Source organism: Podarcis raffonei, chromosome 7 (genome assembly GCF_027172205.1).
Source record: "Podarcis raffonei isolate rPodRaf1 chromosome 7, rPodRaf1.pri, whole genome shotgun sequence".
In the NCBI taxonomy this organism is placed as follows: domain Eukaryota; kingdom Metazoa; phylum Chordata; class Lepidosauria; order Squamata; family Lacertidae; genus Podarcis; species Podarcis raffonei.
This window is the reverse complement of record NC_070608.1, coordinates 7,632,140-7,642,275: the sequence shown is the minus strand read 5'-3', so window position 1 is coordinate 7,642,275 and position 10,136 is coordinate 7,632,140. Positions and strand designations below refer to the sequence as shown.

The window sequence follows — 10,136 nt, the reverse complement described above, 5'->3', positions numbered from 1 at the left end:
GATAAAACATCTGCTGTTTCTTTGGAGCTACATTCATTTCTGAAAATGCTCTGACCCCCTACTTATTCCAGCACAGGATACATTGTACTTCCTTCTGCATTCCACACACCATCTCTGAAGATTGCTGATCAAGAGTTTCACACAGGTATGCAAATGTTTCAAGTTGATGCAGCTTATTTGTAAAAGCAAGAGGGGAACCATAATACGGTAGCAGAGGTCTGCATGCAGGAGGAATACCCTTGAAGAGATACCAGTTTCTTTGTGACATAAATTACATTCCTATTATTCTTTACTATATGCATTCTGTGATTAGAGAGCATGGATGAGAGCAGATTAGGACACAATAAACTGTAGATTAAAATATCGTTGTTGTTTTTCCGTATGTGAACCATGACTGACTGGTTTGTTTGTGTATTTGATATGTGGATTTAGGAACAGACCCAGATGTGTCACTCTACGGAACAAAATTGGATAAATAGTAACAAAAGCTACATATGCTTATTCTTAGTGCTCTGGCATAACTCGGTGACATCTGTTATCAGATTTCTGTTCCAAACTTAACAGCTAAATTCAGATTGTATCAGAATGGGAAATGGTGGTTAGTTTTGCAACCATGTTGCAAGCAAGAAGACAAAAGAGGAACTAGTGGCAGAACAAACAGCACTGTTAGATGCACTTTGCCCATGCTTGAAATCCAAAGAAATACAAAATGTATACTTGGAACATAGAGGCAAATGTCCAGGGTTTTGGCAGGAACAATAGGTGAGTATTTCAAGTAATCAGTTCCCTGTTTCTTCTCTGTCACTTCGCAAAATCCCATTGAGTTCAATGAGCATTGGATTAATTGGAGGGTCCCCTCTCCATTTCTGTCTTTGCCCCCAACTATTTATTTGATATATCTGTTTGTGAAAAATCAGTAATGGCCATATCTGCCCAATTCAAACTACACAAATTTTCAAATGTCTCCATTAATGTCTATGGCTGACCATCTAACACAGTGGTGGCCAAACTTGGTCCTCCAGCTGTTTTGGGACTACAACTCCCATCATCCCTAGCTAACAGGATGAGTGGTCAGGAATGATGGGGATTTTAGTCCCAAAACAGCTGGAGGACCAAGTTTGGCCACCACTGCTCTAACATCTCAAGGGGCATATAAAAACAGGTTCTCAGGGCTCCTCCACACCTCATTTGGCCTTCCATTTCCCGCCCAGGAAAACCCTCTCTGTACTGCTGAATCAAAACAATTGACCATTGGGTTTTCTGCAGATTGCTGTTCATTCCAATTCAGAGGCAAAGAGTGTGTTTTTCATGGGAAAGCTGCACAGCAAAGGCAAGATCACTTGGACCGGTGCCTGGAAGGTCCCTGGAGAAGGCTTGAAACTGTGTCTTTTTGGAATGGGACTGGTGGATGGGTGGATGAACCGTCAATTCGAACAAGGAAAATGATCTAGCCAGAACATGCCATGTTATTTACTCTACATAGATCTTTACATACATATGTATGTGTGTGCCATCTCATCCAACCATTCTATTATGTTCTCCTCTCCCACCTGGTTAGCCATTGTCCACCTCTTAGTCATTCAAAAGCCCCCCCCCCCATGATTTCCAGGTTCCATAGTTACACCTGTGGGGCTCCATAAACACCATGAATTCAAAGCATATCATCCCCCCCCCAAAGAATCTCAAGCACTGTAGTTTTGACCCTCACCCAGTTGCTGCCTGCAACTTATTTACTCACTTATCTCAAGAATGCTACTCTATGACATCAAGACTTTGGAGGCAAGAACCTCCTGTGTAATCAGCTCTCTTGACAACCAATGAACAAAATTCTTCTTGCCACAGGATGTTGGCAAATTGCTTAAGAACAGATGAAGAGTAATGGGTGAAGCCCTAAACATCTTGCGAAGAGCTTGGTGATACATCTATTTTCTCCTCCTTGGATCTGTAGTCAATTCTGCCAATCTTCTGACTACCTCTTCATTCCAGCACATGATTTTGTGCTTCTTGCTGCCTCCAACTCACCTTGTCTTTAGACGGCTAATCAACAGTTGCTCACAGGTATGTAAATGTCTCAAGTTGACATAGTTCATTTGCAAATGTGGAAGAAGAACCAAAGGCAGAAGTGTACGTGCATTTCAGGCAGAAAAGCCCAGGTTGAGTTCCTGGAGAAGGGAATACTGGGCTGGACAAACCAATAATCTGCCTCACAAGTGCTCTACAGTAGGGATACAACAGTTTACTGGTGGTGGCAATTGTCCTTCTTATGATAGGAAATGCTATGTGAGAGTCAAAGAATCGGGGTTGAGGGGGATCAATAGGAGAGGAGTTTAAAATGACCCTATTTTCATCTGAGGAATATTCGGGGATATGTCAATGTATCTGGGATTGAACAGAGTTGTTGTAACAGAGTTGTTGTAAAACAACAACAACAGGTTGCTCTTCAGAGTTGCCTGAAGTGGGTTGTGAAATTAAAGAGCTGATGGTCCAGCAGAAAACCACAGGTGTGGAGATGACTCTTGTGTTCCGAAGCTGTTTGTAGGCTTCCCTTAAGCATCTGTTTGGCCGCTGGAAGACCAGGAGAGTGGATTTCAATTGAGTTTTATTTGTTCTGGTTTTGTTAAATATCACATTTTAATAATAATAATAATAACTTATATATGTGTTCCCAAAGCATTGTTTCGTTATGTTTTTATTTATGTTGAAAGCCATCAACTGTTGCTGGGGAACCCAGTCAGATTGCCTGGGTACTAATAATAATAATGGCTTTTGTTTTGCTGATCTCCAGAGCCATTCAACTCCTTCTCCTGTTCCTCTTCTCCACTCCAGATCTGAAGCACTGAGCCTATCCAACCTCCCCCCCTCCCAGTGTTTAGGACACAATACGTAAGTTTCAAATGTTAAGACTGACTCCGAGAGCAGAAGAGGGGAAATTTAGTTTAGCTTACTGATGCTGTGCCTGCAGATTTTTTTACTGGGAGGAAAAATCTATAACCCCTTCCCGTATTGCATTTCCCCCTAAACCTTTGAAACTGATAAGTTTTGACAAGAATCCCAATGAACAATATTCCCAAAGTGTTTGTTTGTTTGTTTATCGGTCATGAATTACGACTACAGCATGTCTCTTTTATTATTGTATGAATGTCTCACTTTAATATGGTTGAACTGTATAGCAAAAAAATGAATCCACATTAGTTTATTTACTCTTGGTAGGAAGAGCCATACAAGAAATAGCTCAATAGCAGAAATTAAGCAAGATGAGCTATGATAGCCTGGGAACCTGATCCACTTCGAATGGAACCGACAATGGAACTGGGCTCCCCAACTACCAGCATGGTTCTGGTGATATATTTTCATCGAATTTTTTAACAGAAATTATCATTGACATCTTCGTTTCACTTATTAGCATTTTTGGAATCATTGGGAATGGAACTGTCATCTGGTTTCTTGGCTTTTGCATGAAGAGGAATCCTTTCACCACCTTCATCCTGCATCTGGCTGCTGCTGACCTTGGGACACTCATATGCTTATTTACTCTTTCCATTATACATCTTCTGATGTTATTTTCATTTTCATTCTCATAGAATTCCTTTCTATATTGGGGTTCCATTCTTTTTTTATTCATGTGCAACACTGGTCAATATCTGTTGACAGCCATTAGCATGGACAGGTGTGTTTCTGTCGTCTTTCCCCTTTGGCATCGATGCCACAGACCACCATACTTTTCCACCCTTGTTTGTGCCACAATATGGATCATTGCTTTCCTGATCACTGTAATCTTCATAATTCATTTTAATTTTGAAGTTACAATGATTCCCCTTTTCTACCTGCTTCTAATGAATGCTATACTTTGCCTCCCACTCATGACTGTTTCCACTCTGGTCCTGTTTATAAAAGTTTACTTTAGATCACAACAGAGGAAGAAGGGAAAAGCTTTAACAGCCATCCTACTTGCCCTCCTCTTCTTCCTCTTCTTAGCTTTCCCATTAACTTGCATTTTATTATATATTCTCTGCAATGGTGAATACAAAACTCAAATATTTCTTGGGCTCTTATGCAGCTGCCTAAACAGCAGTGTTAACCCACTGATTTATTTCCTGATTGGAAGAAAGAAACACAGTCCATCAAGGGAGAGCTTGAAGGTCGTATTCCAGAGGGTTTTCAAGGAGGAGGAAGATTGCAGAAAGAAGCGAGACATTCAGGTCCAAACCCAGATCTAATGACTGCAAAAAAGAATCCACCTGTAAAAAGACTAGGAACTGAAAGTGGAGACGACAGATGTAACTTTCACTGTTTATCTGTTTGCTTTGTAACATAAAGGTTTTAATAAAAAAAACTGATTAGGTTTTTTCAGAAAGCTTCATTTTCTATCTGTTCTTATATTTCTTGGTTTTTGTTCTACTCTGAACTCAGTATCTTATTATTATAAATCTATTTGTTAATATCCACAAATTGTATATCTGTGGGGAGACATAGAGGTAAACCCTATTTCCTTTTCTTTCAATGGCAGATTATTGTTTATAATAATAATAATAATAATAATTTATTATTTATACCCCGCCCATCTGGCTGGGCCTCCCCAGCCACTCTGGGCGGCTTCCATAGAAACCAAAAATACAGTAAAATATCACACGTTAAAAACTTCCCTGAACAGGGCTGCCTTAAGATGTCTTCTGAATGTCAGGTAGTTGTTTATCGCTTTGACATCTGCTGGAAGGGCGTTCCACAGGGTGGGCGCCACTACCAAGAAGGCCCTCTGCCTGGTTCCCTGTAGCTTTGCTTCTCGCAATGAGGGAACCGCCAGAAGGCCCTCGGCGCTGGACCTCAGCGTCCGGGCAGAATGATGGGGGTGGAGACGCTCCTTCAGGTATACTGGACCAAGGCCGTTTATTGAATTTATATTACATTATTATTTATTGAATTTATATACTGTCCTAGACCCAGAGGACTCAGATGAGTGAAGCCTGCAATTCTTTGTGGTTCTTTTAATTTCTTCTTGGCTATTAAATTATTTTTAATTATCTTTGATGATTTTTTTTAGAAAAAAAATTCTGCTATACCAGTTTATGCTGTGATGGTTGTGGGCTCTCTGATCAAAAGCTAAGCATTTTCCAAATTAGAAATCGCCAATGGGCCATACTCCATCAGCTATGAACTGGAGAAAATTAATGAGGTATTTGTGCTGGGAAACATCCTGGAAATCCTGTTATTGTGGGACATGATCATGGGTACACATGTCCAATCCCAGCCACATGAAGTCTTAAACTTCTCCAGGCTATCATAAATAATGCCTTTTCCTGGGCTTCCACCACCCCAAACTTCTGATGGAGGCAGAGCAACTAAAAGGGCCTGCTCTGTTGATCTTAATACCTTGGGGGTGGAACCTTATGGAAAAGAATGTTTTGGGGCCTAAGCTATTAGGGGCTTTAAATATTGTATCTATTATACGAATATCTCTGAGTATCTTGTGTGTATCCGTGATGCTGCATAAGCATGAAAAAATAAAGAGAAGTTCTGACTGTCATCAAAATAGATATTTCTCAGGATTGCATCACAGAGAAGCTTTCTGGTTCAGCAGCGTACTTGGGCAATTTTCTTAAGAATCCCTTTCCAAGATATTAAGCCTCAGGAGGCAAGACTCTCATTCTAAGCTATCTAAGAAAGAGTCTCATTCTAAGAATCTCATCATTAGCTTTCTTAATAACCAATGAAACAAACTCCTCTTACCGCATGACTTTTCAAACTGATTCAGGGGAAATGAAAATGAGTTGGGGGGGGGGGATAGTCCTAAACTTGTTGCCCTCAACTTGAGAACACATCTGGTTTTCCCTTGGGGTTGCATTCATTTCTGCAAATCTTCTGCCCTACTTAGTTATTCCAGCACAGGGTATTGTATTTCTTCTTGTTGTCCACTCATTATGTCCAAAGATTGCTGATCAACAGTTTCTTACAGGCATGTGAATGTCTTAAGTTGATTTAATTCATTTGCAAAAGCAGGAGGGGCCCCATAGACTGGCAGAGGAGTACATGTTTCTCAGGCAGGAAGACACAGGTTGAATTCCAGGGGTCTTCTGTTGGAAAGATTTATTGGTTTGTTTCATTCATAAACTATACATTAAAAGAGGGCAATGTCAGGTCTCAGCCAGACTGGTCTGTCTATACATTTTATGTATGGACTTGGAAACAGATGAAGATAAATAGCACCAAGTCAGACTTCCTTTTTCCAGGAACAAGTTTACACTTTAAAGCTCCATGTCATAGCTTTAAAGTGTGGAAATTGAGCTTTAAAGCATGACCCTACATTGAAAGAGCAGAGGGAAGGTAAGATCCATACCTTTCATAGTCCCTTTCCATAGTCACCTCTTGTTATATCTAGATGGACAGTGATTTTCTAAAAGAGAAGAATAAATGAACATCTGAGAACTTGATGAAGCCATTCATTCTATACTATCCTTTCTGAGATGACTAGGATTTTTACCACAGTATTCCAAGTGTAGAATCACCATAGATTTTTATAACTGCGTCATTTTATTAGAAGTTTCATTTTGAATCCTTTTGCTAACAATCCCTAACATTGAATTCTCCATTTATCAAAGCTGCTGCACAGTGGGTCAGCATTTTCATCAAGCTACCCACCACATCCACAATATCTCTGTCTTGGTCATTCATCACTAGTTCAAATCCCACTAAATGAATATAGAGATATAGAGACCTTGCATAAAACTTTACCAAAAACCTTGATGGTGGTTTCTTGTCCTTCTGTGTGTTGTTGTTGCTGCTGTTTTAAAATATATATATAGTGAGATGAGCTTTGCCATTAACTATTTCCCCTTCCTATGCAAGAAGAATTTTAAGATTGCCTGAACAAAGTCCACCTCGAGTCTTCTAATCACTAGAAAATGTATTGAATTAGTCTTCAAGATTTCAAAAGGGATTGCCTGTAAACTTTCAAGCAATTTCTAGCACCCATAAGGACTCTTCTATTTTTATAAAATTAAAAACTAAACCTGTAAAGAGGATTAATTTTGCACCCCATATCACATTGTTCTGCTGCCCCATGGTATTTTGCAATCTAGACATGCATCAGTGTAATAAGGTTCAGTTTTATAGACAGAACTGACTCAATCTTTGTTTCTTTTTTCCTAGGAGAAACCATACAAGACATAGCTGAAAAGCATAGATTGAGCATGATGAGAAACAACAGCATGGAATCCCTGTCCCTTTTGGATACTGCAGAGAATGGAAACCGAACAAACAATGGCACCGAGCTCCCCAAAAATAATAATCCCTATTTTGAATTAGGGGCTCAAGAAATGGCATTTATTATTATTGCCGTCTTTAGTTTTGTTATTTGCATTTTTGGACTTATTGGGAATGGAACTGTCATCTGGTTTCTTGGCTTTCGCATGAAAAGGAATCCTTTCACCACCTTCATATTGCACCTGGCTGTTGCTGACCTTGGGGTCCTCATATGCTCGATTGCTTTGCTAATATTGCTACCTCTGTCTGTATTTTCACCGTCATTGGAAAATATCACCTGGTTTATATTTTTTGGTATCAGTACTTTCTTTTTTTTCTACATGTACATCACTGGTCAATTTCTGTTGACAGCTATCAGCGTTGACAGGTGTGTTTCTGTCCTCTTTCCAATTTGGCATCGATGTCACCGGCCACAGCACTTGTCTACCATTGTTTGTGCTCTCATATGGATCCTTACTTTCCTATCCATTGGATTATGCATTTATGCTTCTTTGGCGAAGAAACTATTTTTCTTCTTCTTCCTGGTTCCTCCTGTGCTTTGCTTTCCACTCATGCTTATCTCCACAGTGATCCTGCTTATAAAAGTTTGCTTCAGATCACAACAGAGGAATAAGGGAAGGGTCTTAAGAGCCATCCTTCTTGCTCTCCTCTTCTTCCTCTTTTTCACTTTTACATTAACTTTCATGATTTTACTTCTGTTTCTCAGGTTTGATATCTCATCACCTTCACTAATTGTTGGACACTTATGCAGCTGTCTAAACAGCAGTGTTAACCCACTGATTTATTTTCTGGTTGGAAGAAAGAAACAGAATCGCTCAAGGGAGAGCATGAAGGTTGCATTGCGGAGGCTTTTCAAGGAGGAGGAACATGGAAGAGAGGAGCTAGAACTCCGAGTCAGCCCCCAGATATAATGCTTCAAAAGAATCAGAATGTTTTACTTTCCTGCTCAGGAAGTCAAAGAAACCAAAACAAATTGTGATTATTTAATGGATAGTACAATCTGTGAATTATTGGGCAACGTACACACAAATCGTGTCCTCCTTAAAAGAGGGCACATGTTGTGGTGAGACCTGGAGACTGACCTCCTGGCTGTGGGTGGGTCTATTGGATAACTACAACACGCAATTGGTAGGTCCCTAGTTGCTGGGTTTAATCTGGCCAATGGGGTGCAGTCCAAATGGATTGAGAGACTCATGCACGTGTCCCAGAGCTTCCTCTTTTGGCTCATGCATCGGAACACCCACACACCTCTCCCTAATTTTAGGGCATTTTGTGATTGACCTTGCTATGCTGTCGTGTATCGTCTGTCGTTGGGACAGGGGCATGGCAGGAATTTTCCCCACTTGGCTGATTGGCTGTAGCCATTTGGGTTTCACCTGCCACGTAACAATTCATCACAACTTGTAAGGTTGTGGATAGGCACTGGTTCATTTGATAGGGATGGGAGAATGGTCTCGCCATCCCTATGTAAAAGGTATTCTGTTAAAGGAATCCAGGGACTCAACTTGTTTTGGTCAAAGGGTGTTGTGCCCATGCCTGAGTCCAGGGGAGCATCTGGGGAGTGAACAGTCTGTTCCCAGGCTTTTCACCTGCCTCAGGTGTTCATCCTTGGCTGACCTATGATAGAGCTCTGGGTCAGCGCTACCTGCAAGGGTGTAGGGAGCTAGTCAAACCAGAGCCTATGCAACCACTCACTTTTCTGTAATCAATAAAGTTGTGGCCTAAATTCTGCCAAAAACCAAAACTAAAATTTGAGTCAAATGTGTCTTTATTTGCAACATTAAAACTGCAACATTAGCCTCAGAAAACCTTGTTTCTTACAGTTGTGCCAAATTGGGTGAAGTCATGCTAAAGTATTGGTTTGTTCCACCATATCAGATGGAATGCTCTTTCTAGGAAGTCTTGCCTGGCACCTTTATTTCATATGTTTAGGCACCAGGCAGAAATGTTCCTCTATACCCAAGCCTTCAGCTGATTCACCTTAAATGTGTTTGATGGAGGGGGGTTATTCATTTGTGTGTTTTTTTATTAAATATTTTGTGTTATAATTTTTACATTCTGAACTGCCCTGTAATCTTCAGAAGAAGGGCAATATGTAGATTTAATACATAAATAAACAAAACTATTACGAATGGTGTCTCCAAACATACTCGAACACTGCAGCCTCCAGGAACCTTCATACCAATTTGGGCAACATCTCTAGAAGCATCCAAATCAGCACAGTTGTGAACCATCACAACACATTGGGCGGAAGTACTTGATTGGCACAATTTTGTTGGGGGTTGTTGCTGTTAATATTTTGTAACTGTATTTTGTATCTTATGGTTTATGTGGAAATTGTTTAATTTGACTGTGTGCTTTTTGATATTTTCTTTATTGTTTATTACTACTTTTGTTATGTTTAAAGTTACGTAATGTTGTAAGCTGCCATGAGCATGGTCTTAACTTTGGAAAGACAGCATAAAAATAAAATGATTGATTGATGGGGGGCACTGCTGTTGTGCCCTGCTTGTATGTTTTGGTGCTTGTTTTACACTGTTCTCACTATTTTTAAATAATGAATAATATTCCTCAAATAAAATTTAAAAAGATAATGGAGCATGTGAAACACCAAATAGGTATTGGAAGGGAATTTGAGCAGTCTTATACATACAATTAAATTATTATAATTAAGTATTAATTTGAAAACCTATCAATTCAAAGCAGTTTACTTACCATAAATACCAACTGCACAACAATTGTGGTTGCTGCTGCTGTTGCGTGCCATAACAATCTCTGAGCGATGTGGAATTCCAGCAGTTATGGGAACTTACCCAGGGTCCGTGTATCCTTTTGGAATGAGGCAGAGCAGAGACTGTGGTGTCTTTATGATAAATTGT

The 10,136-nt window shown here is 40.0% G+C and overlaps 1 protein-coding gene and 1 pseudogene across 1 annotated transcript; both read left to right on the top strand.

Moving 5' to 3' along the window:
- Positions 1–1,989: 1,989 nt before the first annotated feature.
- LOC128417281 (proto-oncogene Mas-like) lies at positions 1,990–4,217 on the top strand (annotated as a pseudogene).
- A 2,970-nt stretch (positions 4,218–7,187) lies between these two features.
- LOC128417280 (mas-related G-protein coupled receptor member H-like) lies at positions 7,188–8,168 on the top strand. The gene has a single exon (XM_053395716.1). The coding sequence runs from the start codon at positions 7,188–7,190 to the stop codon at positions 8,166–8,168; it is 981 nt and encodes a 326-aa protein (XP_053251691.1).
- Positions 8,169–10,136: the final 1,968 nt, after the last annotated feature.